This window comes from Streptopelia decaocto, assembly GCF_964273445.1.
Source record: "Streptopelia decaocto genome assembly, chromosome: 7".
NCBI classification, from domain to species: domain Eukaryota; kingdom Metazoa; phylum Chordata; class Aves; order Columbiformes; family Columbidae; genus Streptopelia; species Streptopelia decaocto.
This window is the reverse complement of record NC_138661.1, coordinates 9,705,778-9,730,358: the sequence shown is the minus strand read 5'-3', so window position 1 is coordinate 9,730,358 and position 24,581 is coordinate 9,705,778. Positions and strand designations below refer to the sequence as shown.

At 40.2% G+C, this 24,581-nt stretch overlaps 1 protein-coding gene across 1 annotated transcript; it reads left to right on the top strand.

Moving 5' to 3' along the window:
• The first annotated feature begins 4,982 nt into the window (after positions 1 to 4,982).
• Positions 4,983 to 14,668, top strand: LOC309442212 (inverted formin-2-like). The gene is made up of 7 exons (XM_082057843.1): positions 4,983 to 5,104; positions 6,344 to 6,414; positions 6,515 to 6,622; positions 7,212 to 7,282; positions 8,901 to 9,021; positions 9,761 to 9,925; positions 14,342 to 14,668. The coding sequence occupies exons 1-7, from the start codon at positions 5,026 to 5,028 to the stop codon at positions 14,462 to 14,464; spliced, it is 738 nt and encodes a 245-aa protein (XP_081913969.1). The 5' UTR covers positions 4,983 to 5,025; the 3' UTR covers positions 14,465 to 14,668.
• The last annotated feature ends 9,913 nt before the right edge of the window (positions 14,669 to 24,581 follow it).

Here is a 24,581-nt window from a genome sequence, read left to right as displayed (position 1 = left end):
TGGGAGGATCTCTTTAATACTCAGGCTCCATGGTTCTTCCTCATGAGCTCCTGGCACATCACTGGGGAGTGTCTTCTCAGCTGAAGCTTTGACTTTCATTTCCTTGCACAGCCAGAAGATACATCAGCCGAGATTCAAGACTGAAAACTCTTGTCAGCAGGGCTAGGGAACATGTACCCTCAGGGTAGGCTGAGGCCTCCAACTTCATTTCATACTGACCATGGCCATGTGGATTCTGTGGGTTTTTTCCCCCCCACAAAATAACACTAAGGTCTGCGGTTAACATGTGGTCTGCCAAAGGAGACCGCAAGGCCTGTTCAACCTTCAGCAAGGAGACTGTGAACACGTTTCTATTCATACTGCAGCTTTTCACACTCAGTTCACACAACATAGAACTCTTAGGTGTTCTCCTTTGTGCTTACGTCCGAGAAAGGGGGGACACCAGGTGACAAGAACTTGCTGCTGTGGTAAAATACCTAAACATGCATGGAGAAAATCAGTCTGAGCCACATTCTGCCTTCTTGGGCAGAGATAGACATTCAGACTCAGAGCCAATGTCTTCAGTGCAAATGTTGCAATGTCTCCTAAAGCAAGACGAGGTGAGATCCTTTGTTAAAAATTCCAGTGTTGTAAACAAGGCCATGTTTTGAAGTGCCATGTGTTATTTGGATGGCTCCTAATGATTTTGGTGATAATGCTGGGCTTGGGAGTCCTTGTTTACCTAATCAGATGCAATATCCTGTGTTTGGGTACCACAATTCTCCAATGTTTGGTCAGCAATAGCAAAAAGAATTTGGAGTAGTCCATTAAGTTTCTCTGCTGTCTCAGTTCAGTGGAATGAATGATGTGGCAGTTTTCCAGGTTTAATTAGCCTTCAAACCTTTGGGATACTGTCTGTGGGAGATGCAATTCTTAAATAATTAACATTTGTCTAGGAATAATGAGAGTCATATTTCATTCATCTTCTAAAGTGTTTTCCCTTCCACAAATCATGCTACCTTGAAAGTGCTCCTCAACTTCCATGGTCCATCTTGAAGTGTTTTTCTCTTCCAGAAAGCCACTCCATGTGGGCTGTGATGCCAAGCAGCAGCAAGGAGCTCGTAGAGCCTGACTACGCTAGCTTGGAGCTTCTTTTCTGTGTCCCACCAACAGCACCTAAGGAGAAACCAGGGCCAAAAATGAAGAAAACAAAAGAGGTACTTGGACTGCTCACTCTTTGTAGAGCCTGGCATAATTCTTTGAAGTGACAAGCTTATTCAGTCTTTACTGTTGTCAATCTTATTACAATGAGGTATAAATTTTGGGGGTTTTTGATATCCATTGCCTAAGCCTGCCTTAAAAAAAGCACAGAAGAGGTTTAGAATTAAACATGTTGAAGTGACTCTGCTGAGGTCTTAGTTTGAGAGAGGGAGGCTGTGGGAATTTCAGTACTAATTCGTATAAATTGGAATATTTTGGACAAATCAGTTCCCTTCTCTACTACTTTGTCTCTTTCTCTTTCTGTAGTAGATCTAATGTCCTGTACTGTTGTAAATTCCTCTAAGTTTGATCAATGAATATTGTTGATAATGTTATTACTAGAGGAGAATGAATCTGGCCCAACAAACAAAAGCTGTAAAATTTCTGTTAAAGTCAAGGTAAATGTGTTTCTAGCTGGCTCCTCTTTTGCTGCTTCTTTTGACAGATCACATTTGTAGGTCCAAAGAAAAGCCTTCTTCTGAGTATATTTCTGAAGCAATTTAAGTGGTAAGATTTGGAGACTACCATCTGAATTATTTATTTGATGTGTGTATGTGTTTATTCCTTCATTGCACGAAAAAAATCTAGCAGAAATTCTTTACAATGACTATCTTTCTTCAGCGAGAAGTCAAGTTTTTTTTTTAATTAATGAGGTGTGGCAGTCTTTTTCAAGGCCATATCATGTTGCAAACTGATAAACCTAAGACTCACCACCACTAATTCCTAAAGCAACAGTATTCATCAATGATAGCAAAATCATGTGTAAACATTTTTTTCTTTGGTATTACTGACATAAATATCAATTGCTGGCAGCATCTGTTAGTGAAGATTCTTGATTAAAAGATTCTAATTACTTTATTGACTTTAAAGCCATATCTCCAGGAATTTGGATCCAAAATTATATATCATTTTTATTCACGGTTTTTCTATAAATAGAAAACAGTTTCGATAATTAAACAAATGGAAATTTACCAAGTCTTTAAGGGGTGGGGAAGGAAGCAAAAATAATGAATCTGTACTAGTTTTTTGGCAAACTGCTAATTGACTTTACACTTAGATTCCCTGAAACTACTGCAGGATAAAGACACATTTTGTGCTCTCCCTGCCCATGTTACGAGGGCTTCAAAAAGAAACTCAGCTTAGAAGTTCCTTTGTGTTAAGAATAAATCAGAATCAGTCAGAGGACTTTTTTTTTTTAATTAATTATTATCATTACTTTATTTCTTCCATTGCAAACTGCTTCTCAGTGGGGAAGAGCTGTGCATAGCCCCATCCAGTTGCTATTTCCTCTCTCCGGATAATCCCTGGGCAGTGGCCAACCTCTCCTGGGAGCAGTCAGCGGCTGTGGGACCCCAGAGCTGAGCTCCTTTTGCACTCGTGAGGGGTGAGGCTGCTCTGCAGCCAGGTCCTGCTTATGTTCATGCTGGTGGCTGGAGGGACCTGAGCTCCCCCGAGCCTAAACCAGAGCAGTCTGGACTAATTTCAAAGACATGCTGTCTGCCAAAGTTTCAGGGAAGGATTTTGGGTAAAATCTTCTGGGATCTTTATAAATACTTCTCAGGAGGAGGAGAGCTATTTCATTTAGCCTTGGCTTTGCTGCACGTAGTGGAGAATTTCAAAGGAAATCTCTCTTCAGTGACACTAGACACCTGCAGTAAAAGGAGAACCTTCAGGGTTTGTTGTGTAAAGATGAACAAAGCCCAGAAACATATCTAAATTATGAAGAATATTGCTTTAGGCTTAAAAAAATACTTTGCTTTTTCACATCTCCACTGTACTTCTGATGACTAAAATCCAAAATGTAATGGGAGGCAAGTACAGGAAGAATTATTTCATTTACTCCTACAGTGCTAGCTGAGAGACTGAGGTCTCTTCTGTTTGTCATGTTACTTCTCCCTATGCTGTTGCTCTACAGCACCTCTCTCTGTCTTACAGCTCTAATGAAGAGATTGTTGCCATGATTCAGAAAGGGGACAGATCCAAGTTGGATGCTGAGAGATTGAAGCAGCTACTTAAACTGCTGCCTGATGACCATGAGGTACCTATTGTGTTGTTCTGATGGAGTTCAGCGTGTCTTGGACTCAGGTTGAAACACTTGCACTGCTAAACCTGCTAACTAGATCCCACATCCTCCTGCACCATCTCAGTCAACGACTTTCCAAGGTAGGGTGGTGGGATGTGCCCCAGCAATGGTCTGGCCTCTTCACAGAAAGGCTGGGCAACAGCAAGTTGGGAGACTCAACACAGGTGTAGACCAACTGCTGCTCTCTATTCCTGTTATTTTAATTAGATGAATGATGTAAATTAGCGTTTATGTACTTAGGTGAATAAAGAGCCTTTCAGAGAAGGTTTCAATGAGGAGAAAGGACTCATATTTGTAAAGGGGTTGCTAGGCTTGGATGCATTGTAGCTTGCCTAAGTCCAGCCTCAGGATCAAGGATTCAACATCAAGGTGTTGTACAAATGAATATGAGTTTCCAACTACATCTTAGCCCTTGCAAATCAGTTCATATACACAATATATTGTTCATCTGCCTCAGCCCCATTGCCCATTCACACAGCACGTTTAGAAAAGCCAGTGAAGTGAATTGGAAGCAGAAATATTTGTGCGAGTATTTTACTGTTTCATTCCTCATTAGATAAATGGCCTCAAATCTTGCAAAGAAGAAAAATCAGAGCTAGCAGATGCAGATCAGTTTTATCTTCATCTCTTGGAAGTTCCTAGGTAAGCAAAATTTTCCTTGTCTTCAACCCATGAGTGTGGTTCTTATCAGATTTATCCATAAGAATTAAGGCCTCTGTTTCCCGTGCTAAAGAGATGTTCCTGACATTCAGCCTTCAGGGTAAATCATCTGACTACTATTTGTAGAGCTGGTTTGAGAAATTTTTCCCTCCTAAAGGCCAAACAGGCTTTCAGACACCTTTGGCAAACCACAGATAAATTAATAAGTTAGTGAGAAAAAGCTTGGCTCTTGTAAGAGCTACTATCTGTATGGCATGAAGCTGCAGACTGAATCCTGCCACCAGGCTGCTGATTCACTCCACCCCTGGTTTAGAGATTCCAGCTCCAATGGGAGCCCACAAACCCATCGTTGAATCACAGCAGTGCTGGTGTTTTAACTACCTCCCTGATTTTTACCAAGTCAAAGGAGGTGAGCACAGAGGAATCTTTGTGCTGTCCATAAAAACATGGTGATGTGTCATAATTCATAGAAACAGCTCTCCATAAATCTGATCAGTTGCCATGACACAGCCTGAGACATGTTTTTGAAAATGTGTTTTTTCATTTTCTCAAGCTTATAGCCAGCTTTAAAAGTACTTTAGAAAATGTTTTCATAGCTCTTCCACAACATTAATCCATAGTGAGGCACAAAGATAATTAAAGGACATCACTGCAAAAATATTTAGAATTTCTGTATGGGAAGTTAAAGGGAAGAATGAAAATCCTGACTAGTGCTGCCCAGGAACGGTCAAAAATTATGGCCTCATTATGCTGGGAAGTCACTGCCAGATGTCAGTGCAACATTGCTTTCTGAAAGAGGAGATCATAATTGTTTCTAGGACATCTTTGGAAATATCCAAGTGTTTGGTTTATTTATAATCCAGTTCTCATGTCAGAGCATTAAAGAGAGCATAACAATGCTGGTACTGAGCTTTGCCTAAAATGGGTGATTCTCTCGCTGAACACAAGACAATTAATCAGGCTTAAGGGTTTTGTTTTTGTGGTGTTTGTTGGTTTTTTTTTTTCCACTGATCTCTTTTAGCTACCAGTTGCGGATTGAATGTATGCTGATTTGTGAGGAAACAAAAATTCTGCTGGAGTGTCTGTGGCCAAAAGCACAAGCCATCAAGACAGCCTGTGAAAGTAAGTACATCAGTCCACTGCCTATGCCCAGGCTCAGTCTATAGGAAGCCTCTCTCCTACTTGAATAGCATCAGTAGTAGCATATGCTACAATTTAATCAAAATTAACCTTTTAATTGCTGAATATGTACTGAATGTCAAAATTATTCTGCAAATTCCTGCTTCTAGAATTCATTCTCTAGAATTGCAATTTGTGCTATCTGTTCTGAAGTGGAGCTTCTGTCAACATGAATAACACAAACCTCTCTCATATCAGTGGTTCTGCAGAGAAGAAATTTCCTTTATGTCAGTGACAGATTCTGTTTGAACATAGGTTAGTTTTTTTTCTGTATGCAGTGAAGATTTTTGTCCGTAGCAGTGAATCAGTCCCAGTTTGTCCTCTAGTACACACTGGTTGCTGCCCAGCTTAGCTCTGCCGTGGAGCAGTCCACAGTGACTTACCAGAATTTGGTTTGGCTTACAAAGTGGACGTCCTAGATGGTGTTCACCAGCGCTTCAGGAACCCCCTCCACACAAAATTAGCCTTGGTTTTAGTTTTAAATTGGCTTGTTCGTGAAGTTGCGCTTCAGTTCAATAATTTTAAGAAAGTCATTGACCTCATGTTGAACAGTTAAACTGCAAAACTTCTGTTTATGGTTGCACATAAAACTTGGCTATACCTGGCTGTCTGATGACAGTGCTATAATCTCTCTTCACTGTGTTGCAATCAACAGCTCCCTGCAGTCTCACCCTGTTGTCCCTGTCCCTACTCCATCCCATTGCATGGATCAGAGTTTCTGTTCCAGTTTTGCCAAAAACTTTCATCTTACCCCAGATTCTCCAGCAAAACACACACAGCGTCTAGTTATCACTCTCATTAAGGATAATAATGAGGCAAAACCCCCTTTGCTTTTCTTAACCTAGAATAATATGTGCTGGAAATTTGAGCTATTGTCTTTCACAAGTTTATAGACTTTCCCATGTGCAGTTCTCCTTCCTAAGTGGCTGTAGGGATGACACATCTATACTCCAAACTTGATGGGAAAACTAGTTTGTAGAGAAGAGACTTCAATAGAAACTTGCTCATTCCACTTCCATTCAGCTGATTTATTTCTGTACTGGTGTATTTCCAAATCCATGACAATGGCTTGACATACTCTTGGATGATGATTTTCTTAGCCTTACTGTCAAACCTAAGGAAAATCCTATTTCAGATCATTTAATTTAATCTATTGAAAATGTCTCTCTGTTTATTCTTCAGCACTTCTTACCAGTCACCGACTGCTGGTTTTCTGCCACTTGATTCTTAAAGTTGGAAACTTTTTGAACTATGTAAGTAAACTGTTTTCTTTCATCGGTGTATTTCTAAAGACAACAGAAAATACAAATGCAAGACTTGGAAACTGAAGGAACTCTCTTCTGTATCTTCTAGGGGCATCACACTGGAGATGCTGGAGGTTTTAAAATTAGTGCCTTGCTCAGACTAACAGAAACAAAAGCAAACCAAAGCCACATTACTCTGCTTCACCATATTTTGGAGGTACAACAAAACTGAAATTATTTCTGTATGCATTATTCTAAAATACTAATGGTCCGGAAACTAAGGGGCTTTGACCTCAGTAGCACCCCACTGTAGGTATTTGGAGATTGAGTGGCTCTGCCTGAAATACAATGAAAATTTTTCCACTGTTCTCTGCGCAAGTGGGATCAAATCCCTATGCAGTAATATTTAGAGAGTTAACACTAGCTTTCCTTTCTCAAGCTTTTTTCACATGTCTGCTTGCTGTTTCTTTCTCTTCTCCAACTGCTCTCTGGTGTTGACATGCCTCCCAACCACATCTGTCAAAATAAATTCATGTTAGTGGCTTGAAGACAAAATCTCAGGTCAGCTTGCGCACTGTGGCAGCACATAGGATGTAAGCCTGAGTAATTAACACAACCCTTTGCTATCTTTAACTCCCTATGGGTCCCAACATGAGAAAAATAATTAACAAGACTAAATTTACCCCCATGCTTATAAGAGTGAAAACTGATGTGTAAATTTTTTGGTCCTGATGTTGTCCAGCTGAAAATCTTTCATACTCTTTGTCTGACTGTGCAAGATAACTATTTTTTCACTTCAATTTTAGGAGATTGAAAAAAATCACACAGATTTGCTGCAGCTTCCCAGAGATCTTGACTTTGTTTCCAAGGCAGCAGGGTAGGACATTATTGTTTGTTTATGTTGTGTATGAATTGCCAACCTCTTTAAAGCCAACAAGGGGCTGAGTCATTTTATGGTGGTGTAATAAGGTCACAGGACTTGTCTGCTGTGGGAGAGAGAAGTTCCCTCCTAACACCAGACAGTTTTGAGATTTATAAATCAACCTGGTAAAGGCTTTTTTATGTGGAGCTCAGTGGGATTTTTCTTTCTGAAGCTCCAGTACTACCTAAAAGTAAAACTGTGTGAATAGTGAACTCCCGCATTTTCAAGGACAAGGTTCTCCTTCCACATATTGCAATAGAAACAAATCTTCCCTGACATTTCTCAGTGATATTCATGTGTAAGCTCATCAGGAGGTACATGTGCAGAGATGGTGTAAGGAGGGAATGATTGGGGTGATTTACTGGCTATTGGGGGATCTCAGGAGTCTCTGAGTTGAGTATCAGCTCAAGTTTCCAATGTATTTGGGTAGAAAGAAAAAAATCAGTTTCTGCAGACTTTTTTTCCATGTGCCTGAAAGCCTCATGAGTCTAATGACAGCTTATTCTGTTTAGCTCAGAAGAATCACATGGTGATATGTTAAATTACACTAATCAGAATCCAAATCTGTAGCATGAGGATTAACCTTTTTTAATCCTATTATGAATTCATAGGAACCCTCAGTGTTTTAAGTTTGCTTTTATCTAGAAGTAGGGGTAATCTGGAGATGGACTGACATTGTTAAGTAACTGTTAAATAATCAAATATAAAAGTATTTTTATTCATTACTATAACAAAGTATTACAGTTTTGTGAGTTATCTGTGCAGAATTTAATTTGGATGTTGTTTTGAAACATGAATTTCTTTTGGGTTTGTGTGATAACAGAAATACTTTTGTTATCTAAAACTAAATCTTGCTGGTTGATGGTATAAATGGTGGTGATGGTATAAATGATGGTCTATGTTCATTTTTATAAAGTAATTGGCCTCCGGTTTAATCCAACTCTCAAACTTCCAAAATCGATTTGCTAATCAACCTATGGAGAACTGTTTACAATGCAAATCCTGCAAGGGACTGTTGTAGTGCTGCTCACATCTGGATGCACCGTGTCAGGTTTTGCCAATTCAGTATTTTCTGTCTGGCACAAAGAGCTGGTTAGAACCACAGATGATGTTGGTTCGGCAGGGTAACATGTTTGGGTCTCCACATGAGCTATTAACAAATGAACTCTGAAAAGAGATGTGATTTTGGACTATAATTAGATTAGGGAGAAAAGGCAAGGAGAAAAAAGAGCCAGCTAAGTAACCACAGTATTGGCACAAGGGAGATGAATGTGTGTTGCCTGTGAATAGAAATAGGCAGGAAATTTTGGAGGTTTTTTTAATACTGTAACAGCGAGGTTCTTCCATAGTCTGTCCAGGGAGGTAGTGAGGGCAGAAGTACAGATTCTTTCTTAGTGAAGGGTTGGAGCACATAGAAAAGGATTTATGTACAGAACTACCTGCAAAGGCAGGGCCTGGGTTGGATGATTAACTCTACATTCATTTGCACAGATTATATCATTTATAATAATATTTTAACTTAATGAAAACAAAATACCCCTTCAATGTACTGTCCCTTTTGTGGACCTTTCAGAATCCGCTTGGACGTTTTGCGGGCTGAAGCAGGTGCCAATTTGAAGAAACTGTTAGAAATAGAGAAGCGTTTGTTTCTGTCGACAGACGATTTAAAAATACAGCATGCAAAATCTGTTCAAGTAGGTAACGTGGGTGTGATGCACTTCCTATCTTTCTTCCTAACCACTTTGAATGTCTTCTCAAAGGCACTGTAATTCAGGTTGCAAATGGACATAGAGCTCTATGGGAAAGGGGACATAACTACATTCTTCCCCTGTGCCCCGCTGGAAGGAGCATCCCAGATTTTGCTCCAATTCTGGTGGTATCATGATAAGGAAACGGCAGAGGAGCAGTCAGTTTGTGTGTGGGCAAAAGAAAAGAAAGCCCTAAAAATGAAACGTAGGATGCAACTATAAATGCATGCAGCACAGTACAGAAACATGGTTTGTCTCACTGTTCTTTGGGGGGAGAAAAAGGTGAACAGATTTGCAATATGCTCTTTTTTTTTTTTTCCCCCATATATTTCCAGACATCCTAGCTTTTCATGTTCTCAGAACAGGGTAATTTAACTAAAGCTAAAAGGCAGAAATCCTGGTGCTGTATCTTCCTTGATCAGTCATCCCAAGTTGTACCAAATTTCCACGTGGTTTTGTGACGAAAGTGTCAACAAGCAATGAGCTGCTTTGGTCCAAATGAAACCAGGGAATAGGTTAGGTAGATGGTTCAATTAAGAGGAAAATATCACATATTGTGAAACAGTCTTAATTGTCAGTTTTTTTAAAAACTGATTGCTCTGTGTTAAGTGGCTTGAGTCTTCTGGGCAGCTCAGAATATGCTACTTCTTAATATGTATGAATTGTATTGCAAACTGTGTCTCAGGGCAGTCTCGATGCTTCAAAGGACCTGCAGAAGGAGTTTGCCACCATTGAAAAGAAGAAGGAAGAACTTGCTGATTATTTTTGTGAAGACCGAAAAAAATTGTCTTTAGAAGATGTGTTCAACACAATGAAAACCTTCAGAGAGCTCTTCCTCAAGGCCTTACAGGTGGTTTGCATTTGTGACTCTTTAGAAATAGATTGAGAACTTTTACTGTTAAGCAAACAAGAAGTTTTTTTCTTCTTCTCCAAGCTGGGTTACTGAAAGTAACTGTTTATGTGGGCAAACATAAAATGTGATTTTTTTTTTTTTTTTTTTTTTTTTCTGTGCAGAACCCTCCAAGTTGTTGTTCCCACTGTAAAATTATTAATCGGGCTTCAATGCAATCAGAGCTTAGTGGTGTGTGAAAGAAGGAGCAACCTGACATGCTTTATAGGCTTTGCCAATAGGCAAAACATAATTTTTCCAATAGGCAAAGCCTAATTGGAAAATATGTTTACATATAGGTATTTCATTTTACTAGTTAGCTCAAAACAGTCTGTTTTTTGCCCCCTGTAAAACTTTGAATCTCCCAAGAGATTATATTTGGCACTTTATTAATTTATAAGACTTCACTCCTTGCAATAAGGAGCAAGAAAAGAGCAACTTCACCATAAAAGTTGTGTAGAGCACCTTCTAATTAGTAAGCCTCCAGTAAACCTTCATTTCGCATCCCCTGCTACATACTTCACACCTGAACTATTGAACTTCCTCTAGGGTTTTCTTAACACCAGGTGAGAGTGGCTGCACATTTATATATTTTAACAGCAACAGTCACCCACCCACTCCAGTGCTGACTCCCCCGTAGACTGGATGCGCCTTCTGCCCAGGGAACCATCCATGTCACAAGACGTATTGCAGGAACACAGACAACTCTGCTGGGCAATGTCAAGGCAAGAGAGGCTGAAGGAATGTTTAAGGGCAGATCGTAGTTTCAGATGAAAACAAAGGAGCTTTTGAAGTGCTGGAAGATGAAAAATATATCCTGTAATATTCCCACGGCTTCTCCTGTGAGGCCCTGGCCTTCAATTTCACAACAATACAGCTACAGAGGCTCCAAAATTATGTGATAGCACCATAGATAGTCTGGGAAATAAACCCAACAAACCAAGGATCATTTGATGACATACTTGACCCTCAGAGTTCCTAAAAATATAGGTAGGAGGGGAAGAATTAAGATTCAAGAACAACATGGCTCAGTAGCTGTGGAGAGCTACACTGGAAAATTGCTGTGAAGGGTAAATCCAACAATTTTTTTTGAAGAAACAGTCCCAATAAAGGTTATGTAGTGTCCTAGTACAGCTGCAGTAAATTTAAACTCTTTTTTGGGTGCTGCTTGCTCACAGCTAGGCTGGAGCAACTAGCAAGAAGCTTATTTTTATCTCCCCAACATGTAGACTCCCTTTCATCCTTATTTTTGTTCCATTTCTCAGCAGCACCTCACCTCAAAGGTACCACAGCCATTAGCCATATCGTGTGCTTCTCTGCTACCTCCACTGCAGACCTGTAATGCAAACTCCTCTCTGTCTTGCCTTGCTTTCTCCCTGTCACTGTAGTAAAGATACTCTCTGTGCTTGAAACAGCACCATGTTGAAAAGCTGAAGGTTTAAATTTTCAGAGTATTTAATTGTTTTGTGATTTTGATTTTTACATTGGAATCAGCCACATGCATCGTCTCTTTCTAGTGCAATTTGACAGAAGCTTTAAGGCTAAGGTGTAACTTTTATTTTGAGATGAGTCTTCTGTGTAAAGCAGGTCTCTTAGCACTACCAAAATCATTAGTGCTATCTTTCCATTCTCACATGAAATAAGAAAGGGAAATAATTTTGATAAATAGTGACTCTTCATGGCTCCTAAGCTTACCTAGAGAGGTTTTGATTTTGTTACTTCTTCATTTAAGCAAAATCCTTTTCCATTCCCTGAGGGTTCTTTCTGCTTTCTTATCCCTCAGGTAACAAAAGCTGAGCTACACAAATGAAATTGCTATAATAAGAATCTGCCTTCTTCTCCATCTACTTGAAGAGGTGAAGGGGGAAAAAAAAGGCTTTTAAAACAGCCAAACAATCCCCAAAACTGACAGAGTGAAAAGGAGCTAGTTCATCACCCAGGGCTGGTGACTGCTTTGCCAGTTCTCAAAAAATAAAAGGAGCAGATGGTAGGAGGAAGGAGAAAGGGAGAAAATAGCTTCCTAGATCAAAGATGAAAAAAAAAAAAAAAAACAGTACTGGAGATACACTGAGAACTAGTTGTAAAATTGTGTGGAAAAGAAACACTGTGTGATTATAGGGGATTGGGAGAAACATTTGATTTCCCTTAGCACTTGCAGCTGTTCAAAGGGGAGCTCCCAACAAAGAGTCTGTCTAACCTCAGAAAAAGGAGAAAAAATGTTAAACAAAATCTGCTCTAGGAAGGAAGTACTCAGTTGATGAGGGAGGTTACATAGACAGCTCTGCGTGGGGATGGCTCTTCTGAGGGCTCCCCTGGGATAACTGAGCTGGAGCAGCTGTTCCTCCGCAGGGTGCACATAGTGCTGGAACGGGATGTGCTTCAGATAGTGTGGGCATAAACAGTTGTCATGGAGCATCCTTCAGTTCAAAGATCACGCAAGTATCTAACGTCCCACAAAGTTCAAATCTGAAGTGATACCCCTCTTTGGTTTAATCTCATCCATACAGCTGCCTTCAGTAATCCAGGAGATTGAGGAGGGATTATAAATATTAATTCCTCTGCCTTTACCTTGTTGGGCTTTCTCATGTTGAAAAGTGTGGTTGCATTGAATTACGTTTTTACTTTTGTTTGTTTGTTGGGGTTTTTTTTGTTTTGTTTTTGTTTTGTTTTTTAATTTTCTCTGAACAATTTGGTTCAGGCTTCCTCAATACATAAATTCATTCCTGATATATTTGGGTTTGTTTTCAGTACATTGTGTGCTGCTTAAGTAGCAGAACAATGTATCCCTGAATTCACCGCCTTTATTTCTTGTGGCACATGACGCAGAGACATTCTCACAGGGCCCACAGATCTGCAAGTCCCTCAGCAGCCAGAACCTCTCAAAGACATTGCCCTAAGGCACAGTGGGAATTATCAGGCAAGCATGTAGGAGGCATACAGTGATGAAAGGCTTTTAGCCTCTCCATAAGACTTCATCACCTGGACCTCCTTCTTTCAGAAGCAGGGAAAATATATCCTTTTCTTTCTTTGTCACGAGTACACCATTTTTCTCTCCTTTCCTATGTATTCAGTGAAGGTCCCCATAACCTTGAGCCTATAATGCTGCTATATTTCAGAAAGACTAATTCTATTAATGTTCACAAGTTTTCTTTATTTGCCTGAAAATGTCTTTGGACCAAAGAATCCTAGGCTTTAAATTTCTAGAAAGGCTTTAAGAAACTTGTGCATGTTTCTAAGAACTTCTTCAGCCCATTTTATGGAAATAGCAGCAGATGATCCATAGCAATTAACCAAATCTATCACTATAATGAGAAAATGTCTCTTCTGCTGCCAGACTCTCTGCAAGGGAGACCAGACATGTCTCATCAAGAATCCTATCTCACCACATCATCAACATCTTCCTGGACATTATTACATTTTGTAATATGACACAGCAGCACGCTACTGTTAACGTCACAATTCTCTATGACAGCAGGCCCAACACCTACTGATCTACCTACAACATGTAGATTAGCTACAGGCTGGTTGCAATCACAAGTAGGCAAGCTTCCAGGTGGTGATGGCAATGTTCTGGTGATGATTGCAGCTCTGGAACAAGGACTGCATAACCTTTCAAGGAAATGGGTTTTGTCATCTGATGTTCTGCTACACTTATCCCAGTTGTTCAGAACCACCCTTTCCTACAATTGTGCTACTTGTCAAAACCTAGAGTAAAGTTCTTCCTCTACCAGGAGTAATCATTCAATTTATTTCTCTTCAATTTCTTTCTCTTAATCATATCAGCCTGGTACCAGCAGCTCTGTGGAAACCAGAGTCCTGCCTGTCTGCGTAAATCCCAGCGGGATTTATGCCATCCTGGCAGTTGTCTGACTGGTACCAACAGATGCTGCCACTGAACACCAGTGTAGAAATACAGCTGCAAATTTAACAGGTGCCTGAAGAGAAGCTGTGAATTCCTGTTTAATACAGCCAAAAAGTTCCTGAAATTTTTGGTTGAAATCCCTGAATACAAACAATATAAAATCAAGGTTGCTATGGGATAAATCTCTAGAATGCAATTTAAGCTAAACTAATGTTCTGTTTTGTTGACAAAAGGACTAATTAAGAAGAATGCCTTTCACTCCATAGTCAAATGTTGTAGTTAAAGCTCAAGAAATAGTTTGCTGGTAACATCACCATATGGAGAAGGCCAAAGGGATTGACAGAGAAGCTCTGTTCTGCTATTTACCCTCAAACCCCAGAGGCTGAGAGTTTTAAGTGTGCATAGGTCATATTCACAACAGCTCTTCATTGCAAACTGGAAGTTTTTTAACCAGATTTTCCTTCAGTAACTCTTCTTCTTTTTCTTTTTTTATTTGTTATTCTGTCTGAATGCAGGAAAATGAAGAAAGGAAGGCGCAAGCTGCAAAGTCTGAGAAAAGGAAGAAACAGCTTAAAGGAGAAGATGCAAAGAGGCTAAAGGGAGAGTATGGAAAGAGCATAACATTTAACAAAAATTAATTCTGCTTTTACTAGCCAGTCTTTTGTTAATTAGGAGGAAACTATCTGTTTAGCTGTGGCTGATCTAATACAATGACAGTGATTTAGCCATGGATGGTCCAAGCAGACAGTATAGTAAGATACTGATTATCAAGTGTGTGTGAATGCTTGGAAGAAATCATGATGGGGGTGTTAGAAAAAAATATCACTCCCGATGAGCAAGTTACTACCATTTTGCTAGGAGGTGAATGATATCCTGCTGGTGGTCTGAACAGTTACTGGAAGACTTTTAGGGGTACAGAAAGTTGCACATACTTGAATTTCAAGCTGCGCTGTGTCACTATGGTAGGCGAGTTGTGTCAAATGTTACTGTTACCGCAACATTTGCTTTTTTCTGATTAGAGATCGGATTCCTTAAAGCGGTTCTATGTGTGCTTAAAGGAGTGTCTGTGCTTTGCTGAAGAACAGCTGATTGACATAAATGCAGAAAAGTATTTGCTGTGCTGGATCTACCTGGGTGTGAAGCATTTCTAGTGCTAACGCTGGCATGTGTATATTTAAAAGTTTTATATTGGGAAATACTTTTCATCCACTTTTCTTGAAGATTTCTGCCAATAACATTTGGGTTTGATTCTTGATTCTTTAGAGAACCACTGCAATAATGGCATCAAGAAATCTGAGTGGAGTTCGTGTAAATATTACACTAGATGCCCACCCCTTGGATGACTGTGTTTTTCCTTTTATCTGGTGTTTAAATGGCCTTGTTTAAGCTCCTCTTTTACAGTTACTCATCTGTAGAAATAAATTTTTAAAATACATAAAATTCATTGAAAACTGACAAAAACAAATTTGTCAGTATTGTCTTGACAAGTGACAAGCTGCAGTGCAAAGGTTTTATGTATTTTGCAATTATAACATGCTTAACGTAAAGATGTAGATTAAAACCTTCTTGCTGTAAATACAGAACAGTATCTTAGTATATGGTAAAATAAAATTATAAAGTGATATTCAGCAGCTGTAAGGATTAAAGGTGTGCTTCTACACTGTGAAGACATGGATAGACCAGAAGAACCTTCTGCACTTCCAACATGCAATTTAGATGGTTGCTTTTGATCCCTTGTGAGAAGGTAGATTTAATTATTGGGGTATAAACTTAAATATGAGAGAGACCATTTAGACTCTGAATTATTTTTCAGTACTCATTTTAGAAAACTGTGCATAGCACTAGTGACAATGAGAATTGGGCATTTTTTTAATCTATTTTAATCTCCATCAGGGTGTGCTGACAAATTATAGAGGGTATCAGATCTGGTGTGGCAGGATGTCGGAGCCCATCTTAACATTCTTCTGCCTATGTGAAACCTTTTTCCTTTTTTTATCATATATTTAGCAAGTTGAGTAATTATTTCTAAGGAGGGAATGAAAAGACAGTAAATCTGGTAAAACGCTATTATCATGTGCTTACACGATTATCAGAGCCTGGTTCCACAAAGACTCAAGAGCAACTTCAACTTTGCAGGTATCTCCCTTGAGGCCGGTGATATCCAGCAAAAGGGGTAATCCTGTGCATAAATCTTAAAAGGCCCAAGTCCTACAGTCTTTGAATCTCTGACCTTATCTCCAGGCACATGCTCTGTCAGTGTCAATATCTGCTTTATCCAGTTTTCTGAGGATCATTTCTCTGCAGCTGACAGATCAGAGCACAGAGCAGTGAAGTTTCTCAGGGTAGGCGATAGTCTCGCTCTCCCGAGTTCAAACAGAAGAGGTGAAGACACAAGCACCCATCACTGTTATTTTATTGACAGATTGCAAGGGAAGGCTTGCAGCTGCTGAAAATTGATGAGTCAGAAATTGTTACCAAAATTCAAATGTATGGCACGATTAAGAGAACAGAGCAATATCCTATTTGATTCTATGTATTAAAAACATCTTTCCTGTGAATAAATTTTAAGTTATGCTTCCCTAAAAAACCTTTGGTGACAGGCTTCTGCTGATTCCAGAAACTCAGACATCTAGGGATTTTTTTTTCACTCCTCTGAACTAGTTTATATATGTATTTACATGAAGGATTTTTCCATGCTTTATGTTGGATTAAGCAATTATCCTGCTTCATTATCTTCAGCTTCTCTTGCAGCAGCTTCCATTACTGAGCAGTTAAATTCTTCAAGACAATTATATCAGATAGTTGCAAAGACTGTTTCAAGAGAAATAACATATAGAGGTTTCTTTAGCTAAACAAGTGGAAAAATTAGCTGCTTCTAATGCAAATTTGGGGGCACAGCTAATGACTACAGTAAGCAACAGAACAAAACCACTTCAGAACAGAGAGTGAAAATGTGCAGTTAAATATCTGGTGATAATTTATATATGCAGCTCTAATACTGTAACTGCAGCAGAAAATGAAATGCTATCAAAAGATGAAGAGCAAGTAAATTTTGATGAACAGTATAGGAGTCTCACAGCATATTTACCACCATTACATATAGAAACCAACTGCAAAAGCAGATCCCCCCAGTCCAGTTTCTTGTGTTGATGCATTCAGCACCAAATACAAGAGCTTTTCTCTGGCAAAATCCTTACTGTTTCTACTTACACAGGACTTATTCATGTGGCTATAAGTAACAAACTAATATATGATAAAATGTTATCCGCATAAATTGGTCTTGCAATAGTAAAAGCATCAAGTCTTCAAGAGCCGGGGAAATAAGCAAATGTTCTGCTGCTAAAAATTTACTGCTTAGTGGGTTAGTGTTGTATTGCTTGAATTTGCTTTTTAAAAACATGTCATAATGGTTTAAAAACTCTGTATTTAGGACAAGTCCAACCTTCAGTGCAGAGTTTACTCACAACTGCATTGTACTCTAGTATGTACCTGTAATCCAGGATGTATTTCGCATTTGTATACGTTCATTTTAGTAAACAGAACTAAACAAATGTATCTGAATCTGTGAGGCTTGTTAGTTGTGGTTTTAAATCATATACTAGCAAATAAGATTCTGAGCAACTGCATTTCTTGGGCTGATTGTGAATGCGGTTGCAGTGTTTTTGTTTTATTTCTTTTTAAGCACAACGGCAAAGATAGACTATCTGGATCTTAATCTCCTAAATAAGATGGTGAATAAATGAGAAAAAGCTTCTTAACTGCATCTGGCAATATAAAACTGTTAAACAGTTAGATTAATTCCACATGAATTCTAGAAAATCGCAAAGATTTGTTTTGTTTTGTTTTTAATTCTGACCCTGAGCCCTGGAGCTCAATGAGTTTGCCACAGTTCTTTCACAGTTCTTTTTTTAAATATAAATCACCTCATAGAATGTCCAATTCATTACATTGCCTGGAGAGGTGACTCAAATCGAGCTCATTTCATTCAAATGTGGTTTAAGATCTCTCCATAGGTTTTACGCAATCTTATTTCTTTGCGTGATATTTACTCAACCAGCTGAAATATTGTGAATAAGCCTCCAGTTTTGGTATCAGTTTCATTATTTATTAGGCAGAGAAAGATGCTGCATAATTCAGCTATTAGAGGGCTCACCGTAAGATGCCTGAGACTAACATTTCTGTTCACATCTCTAGTCAGGGGAAAATACACAGATTTGAACCAGTCAGTGCCTGTCACACCACAGCTGAGACCCTTAACTCCTCAGCCAGTCTGTGGGGAAAGTCCAAATACAACTTTCAGGGACAATTGTCCCAGTCTGTTACGTTCACTGTTCATAAGGGAGGGACCTGGTAGCAAAGCAGAACATGTGCTGTGAGACTCCTCTCATAGCTTGACACAGGGTGAAATGTGAAATAAATTGCCTGTGCCCGCCCACAGTGATTACAGAATTGGGTGGCAGCTGAGAGGCCTTTTGATTGTTGCTGAAGTATTCAACCTGGGCATCTAAACAGATGGATACGTACTTTTGAGAGTTTGGGCCAACATCTTCATAAAAGACCTACAGTACTGGGACTTACTTAGTAAAGCTGGTCTAACTCAAAGCTGAATCATTTTTGCCTAATCTTTTCTCAAAAAATGTTCAAGGACACAGGAATCCTGCTGCCTGGACAAGATGCTGTTCTGCTAGGATGGTGCTAAAATGTTGGTGTTGGTCTTTTCTCCCAAGTAGCAAGTGATAGGACAAGAGGAAATGGCCTCAAGTATCACCAGGGGAGGTTTAGATTGGATATTAGGAAAAAATTCTTCACAGAAAGGGTTGTTAGGCATTGGAACAGGCTGCCCAGGGCAGTGGTGGAGTCACCAACCCTGGAGGTGTCTAAAAGGCATTTAGACGAGGTTCTTAGGGACATGGTTTAGTGCTAGAGTTACGCTAGGTTATGGTTGGACTTGATCCTGAGGGTCTCCTCCAACTGAAATGATTCCATGATTCTATAAAATGCTGCTGTGCTAAAATGCCATCCTGAGGAGTAGCGTTGGAGCAAAGTTGGTCTTATTCACAGCTTCTGTTTCAAGCTTAATAATGTTTTATATGTCTTCAAGTTTGTCCATGTTTACCAGATCAGTTGGTTTGGCCTAACAAAAGATGCAAACTCTTCATTTCATCCTGTTCACTGCAGAGAAGACACAACATCACTCCATTTCACTTTGCAGCAGCCTTTTACATATCTGGCGGCTGTTATCCTGCCACCTCTGGTCTTTTTCTTCCTAGACTCAACAACCCCAGCCCTTTCAGTTTCTCATTCTGGAGCTTTCCTAGTTTGTTCATCCTAGGCTTTTCAAAATCTGTGTTCATGTACTTGTGGCTCTCTTCCAGATTTTCTTCAACTGGATCTCCTCTTCCTCCCAGCACAGTGGTTCAGCAGGGCTGAGAAGAGTGAAAGGCCATTTTCCTGCCCCTTACAGGTTGTTCTTCCATCTCAGCGTGATGTTTGACTTCTTTTGCAACCATACAACATTTGGACTCCTATTCAGAGAAACATCCTGGTCTCCAGCAAGATTCTTGTGGCTTCCAGCTTCATTCCATCTGCACATTCAGAAGTGCACTCTCTATTGCACACTCCCAAGTCTTTCATGGAAATAGAAAAAAAAAATTGAACCACAAACAGTCCTAATGATTTGATGTGTGCTTTGTCCAAAGAAATCATTCTTTACTACTCTCAGAGTACAGTTATTCCTGTGCTTTTGCACCAATTTACTGTTTTTATCAGGCTGTGAACAAACAAGTGTTTGGTAAAAATGTAGTTCTGCAAAGAAACAATGTAGTTTTGGTTAATTTATTCTACAGTAAATCTGAAGTGTAGTGCTTTAATCATGTGGACATATTTTTCTCCTGTTAGTTGCCCTGAAGTAAAATGCACTGTGTTCATTTATCTGCGAAGGCAAATTCTTGAAAGTTTTTATGCGAAATTGCAAAGGTCAAGCATTATCAGGTGAATTGGTTTTAATGGAAAAGATCTGGGATACCAAGATACTGATACTGGGTTCATCCCCTTGATGGTGCCCAGCACCAGGTGACAAGCAGGGGACAGGGACACTGCAAACCTGCAGCCTTGTACGTCACGTCACCCTGCACAACCTCACTGTTAATTCATGTATTACTCAGTTTAACAGCCAAACTTTTGCTTTTAACTGAGCAAAACCTACCTTGAAGATTTGATTTTTTTTTTGATCTTGCACATCAAAATGGATTTAAATCTATTGATTATCCATGGACTTGAGTTAGTTTTCAAATTGTTTTGAGAAGAAGAATTATTCAATTCAAGCTATCAATTGCTTGATATTATTTCTATGCTGAGATATGTTTTGAACTTTTATGAAGAGAAGTGTTCCCCTGGTCAACTATTTTTTTTTGCCAAGTGTTCAGTATTTCTTTCATATGAAAGAAAGATATTCCATATTTTATATGGAAGGTTTGATATTGTTGGCACTGGAAATAAAATGCAACTGGAGTTTCTGTCCATCTCAGAATGACAGTGGATCTGACTACAGAAATACTTAAGAAAATGTCAAAAAAATCTTCATATTTGCTAAATCTGAAATAACATAAAAAGAAAAATCAAGAATACTTGAGAATACTTTTTGCCTGTTAAGAGCAGAGAAGCTGCACCTTTATTTGCACAAAAAGTGTGGAATTTTCCACCAAGTCAGTCATGAAAGTTATTAACATACAACTGGCTGAGAGCCACGAAGAACAAATAGCTGGAAACACTGTCATCACCTGTTTAAAAGGGTAGATTCTGTACTTAAGCAGGGGAATTTACATACAGTCATGCCAAGATGACTGGCTTTTAAAAAAACAGACGAAGCATAACCAAAAACCAGCCAAGCAAACAAAAGAACAGCAATAACATTACTCTGGGAAAATATTTGAGTTCCTATGCTAATAGGTGTAGAGAATCGTAAAGAGAAGAAAGAAAATGTAAGCAAGAATGGCAATGTTAAATGCTGTAAAAATCAATAAAAAGTTATGATTCTGGGATCCTTTCTGACTTCAAAATGTAGCTGTATACAGCTTCTCCTGCAGATGAATGACACCAAGAATACGTATTTCTTGCAGCAAAGGGTATTTTTATATTCTAGCTGTGTGGCGCTGACCTGCAAGCTGTCAATTTTGAGGCGAATTAGCATGTGAGTGAGGGAACTGAGTGAAACCACTGCTATATTTTCCTGTACTTGGTGATTGGGTTTTCAAGTTGTAAAAACAACTGTAAACATAATGCCCAAAAAATACTTATTCCACAATGCGAAGACACAGTTTTTATTGTTTAATGGACAAAATTATTTTGTCCATTAAATAATAAATTCAGCAAAAAAAAACAAAACTGAAAGATTTGATGGGACAGTAAGGAAAGCTTTAGAGGAAATTATGAAAGAAAATAAAAGCTGGGAGGGGAATGAAAGTGAGATAAAATACAAAAGGGACAAGCAAAAGTAGAAACACATCACCCTGATATCAGCTTCCTTTGCCAGCTATCAAGATAGACCAAATGCAGTAGACATGGACTTCACTAAGATACTCACTGTGACACTGAGTATGAGGCGAGTACAATTACAAATGGGGCCAAAATATCAGGTAAAGAGAATTTTAAGTCATTAACAAGAATTTCTGTTGCATAGCGGGACCAGGCTGGCTGCGAATGGTTGACGAGATGATAGACCAGCGCAGAAGTTTTTCAGGTGACATCCATGTGCTGTCAGTGTGTGACAGGGAAGAGAAACACGGCCAGTGATAGCTGTTCCCGTGCCAGGTGGAACAAGTTCAAGCTCAACTGGTCTGGGATGCAGAGCAGCTCTAAACTGGCTGGTACCAGGGCAAGAAGCCCAGAGTTTGGCATAAAGCCTGCCCGTGCTTGAGGAGCTGTGGCCCGATATTTGGTGTGTATTAAACCAGGGGAACCAAAAGTCTTAGAAGACTTCACAGTAACCTTCTATCCCTACAACGGAAACAATGGTCAAAATAAAAGTAAAGGTTAAAATTCTATGACGCAAAATTCTGAAACCTGAGCTGGAGGCTTGTCTTTCAGGCCATGTTAGATCACACGTGGCGTCTGGCTGTGAATATATACATGAAATGCCAAGTAGCTGTATCATGCATGTGAAGAATCAACGGTGGAAAGAGGCAGCAGCATTTCAGTGTGTGAGGTACCAGCAGAAGAGTGGGAGAGGAGCTGACTTCTGTCAGGAATGTGAAACTTGACAAGTCCAGGAATGTCTTAGGTGACATATTTTCAGCTAAAAGGAGAAGACATTAATTCCCATGTAGAGGGTACTAAGGAACTTGACGCCGACCACCATGTACAATTCTAGCTGCCCATATTTGAGAAACATGAACTGAATTCAGAACAGGTAAAGGGCAGGCAGATGAGAATGACTAGTGAACTGAGAGCCAGTTTTTAGAGAAGAGCAAAAAAATCTTGTATTTTTCTGCAGAGCAAAACAAAGCCAGAGACTCAATGTAATTCCTCCTATAAATACAGGCACAGGAAAGGGGGAGGAAGAAGCATTTAAACTAAATGGCAATGTCAGCACAGAACATATGGGTATAATTGGCCAGAAGGCTGGAAATTAGTGGAGGTTTCCAACTAGAACAGCTCAAAACAGTTATTTAGTAGGAACAGCGAGGTGTAGTATGACTTATTGCTTTCTACAACTACCTGAAAGGAGGTTGTAGCATGGAGGGTGTTGGTCTCTTCTCCCAAGTAGCAAGTGACAGGACAAGAGGAAATGGCCTCGAGTTGCACCAGGGGAGGTTTAGACTGGCTATTAGGAAAAAGGGTTGCCAGCCATTGGAACAGGCTGCCCAGGGCAGTGGTGGAGTCACTATCCCTGGAGGTGTTTAAAAAACGTGTAGATGAGGTTTTTACGGACATGGTTTAGTGCCAGTGTTGGGTTAACAGTCAGACTCAATGATCTTGAGGGTGTCTTCCAACCAAAATGATTCTATGTTTCTATGACTTACTTAACTGTAGTAGTGGGGGAAACAAGGATGAACACCGGGAGTTCCCTTCCAGTCTTCTGTATTTATCATATCCACTGATCCATGCTAAACACTCAGCTGGAGCATACAGAGTATTAAATCTTCCCTACCTCTTTTTCCTAGAGGAAACATTGCAAATGCTAGTAGAGGAAATGTCTGCTTTGTTTGTCACCATGAATGCTTACAAGGTGCTGGAGTCTGGAATATGTTCCATACTATTTCTCTACATTCACATATGTAAACCCACACATGTATATGTATATGTATATGTATATCTATATCTATTATCTATATCTATGGGTAGATGCTTGTGTATATGCACACATGCACACATACAGAGCCCACACAGCACGTTTGAAATGGGCTGTATATGCTGCTATATTTCTATTTCTCAGTAGTTCATCCAAGTATTCCAGTACTTTCTTTTCATCCTTATAGCAGAGTAACAGATTGTGTGACCACATTTCTGCATTTTGGCCCCTGCATTCACAACATGTTTGTGTGATCTCATGTGTATCATGGCATCTCCCCCAAGCCACCGTGTAAGAGAAGGAATGCGTCACTGGAAAACGCTGAGTTTCTGTCACTTGTTTTCTCGCTGGGAACCACATGCATGCATTGGCTGGTGCAGCTCCTCCTGTCTGAAGCTGCAACCTGGTATTTTCTGCTGGTGCATTGCTTCTGTGCGAGCGCATGTGCACAGACATGTACGTGCATATAAATATATATATATACACCTCATGCAGCTCCATGGGCCTCAGACTAGTCTGTAAGCTCACACTTTCCAAATTGCTTTTTTAAGGACGTGGTGCCACATGTCTGGAGCTAAAGGATGTGCATTACAGAAGTCAAGTGTAGAGTACAGCTCGTGCATGGGGAGGGGGTTATGGGTGCCAGGCACGGTCTGTTTGCCTGTCGCAGCAGGGAAGCAGGCACATAAATCTCTCCCTGTGACACAGCTCCACATGCCTCGCTTGTTTGTGTCGCAGTGACAGTCCTGTTTTTTCAGGTCAGTGTGTGAGGGTATGTGTGGGTGTGCACATGTACCTCGCCAAAACAGTCTCGGGTGTCTCAGGCCACCAGGACAGGGTATGTATGTGCCTGTCAGCGGGGTCTGTGCCAGGCAAGTTCCAACAGTCATATGTATTTTAGGCGCTAGCATGTCTGTCAAATGCAAGTGCGCCTGCCCGTAATTCTTGGGCCAGCGGGTGGATGTTTGTGTCTCATGATCTGTGTGTGCCAGAGCAGCTTGTGCGCCTGCCCTTCTCCCTCTGAGTGCACATCTGCGTGTGTCAGGCCACTCTGCGTGTGCGGCTCTCTGTATCTGATGCCGCAGTCCCACATGCCCCATAGCAACGCCTCTCTTGTGGTGACAGCGGCTCATGTCTCTCAGGCCAGTGTCTGTCTGTCTGTCAGCGACACAGGCTCGGGTGCCGCAGGACTCCGTGTGTGTCTCACAGTGATGCAGCTCCTGTGCGTAACACCAGCTCATGGGTCCGTTTCATTGTGTCACTGTCACATACACCTCAGCGCTGCTCGTGCATCGCAGTGACAGTCACACACCTCAGGATGGCACGTACCTCTATGTTACCGAGATACAGCCCCGCGGGGCTCAAACCACTGTGACAGCCACACGCCTTGGCCCCGTGTGTTGTCTGTGTCACAGAGCCATATGCCTCAGACTCTTGCAGGAGTGTGACTCGCATGATGCAAGCCT

Coding starts and splice junctions, on each gene's coding strand:
- LOC309442212 (XM_082057843.1), top strand. CDS start 5,026: ATGCTGATTTGTGAGGAAACAAAAATTCTGCTGGAGTGTCTGTGGCCA. Junction 5,105..6,343: donor CATCAAGACAGCCTGTGAAA/GTAAGTACATCA, acceptor TTTATTCTTCAG/CACTTCTTACCAGTCACCGA. Junction 6,415..6,514: donor TTGGAAACTTTTTGAACTAT/GTAAGTAAACTG, acceptor TGTATCTTCTAG/GGGCATCACACTGGAGATGC.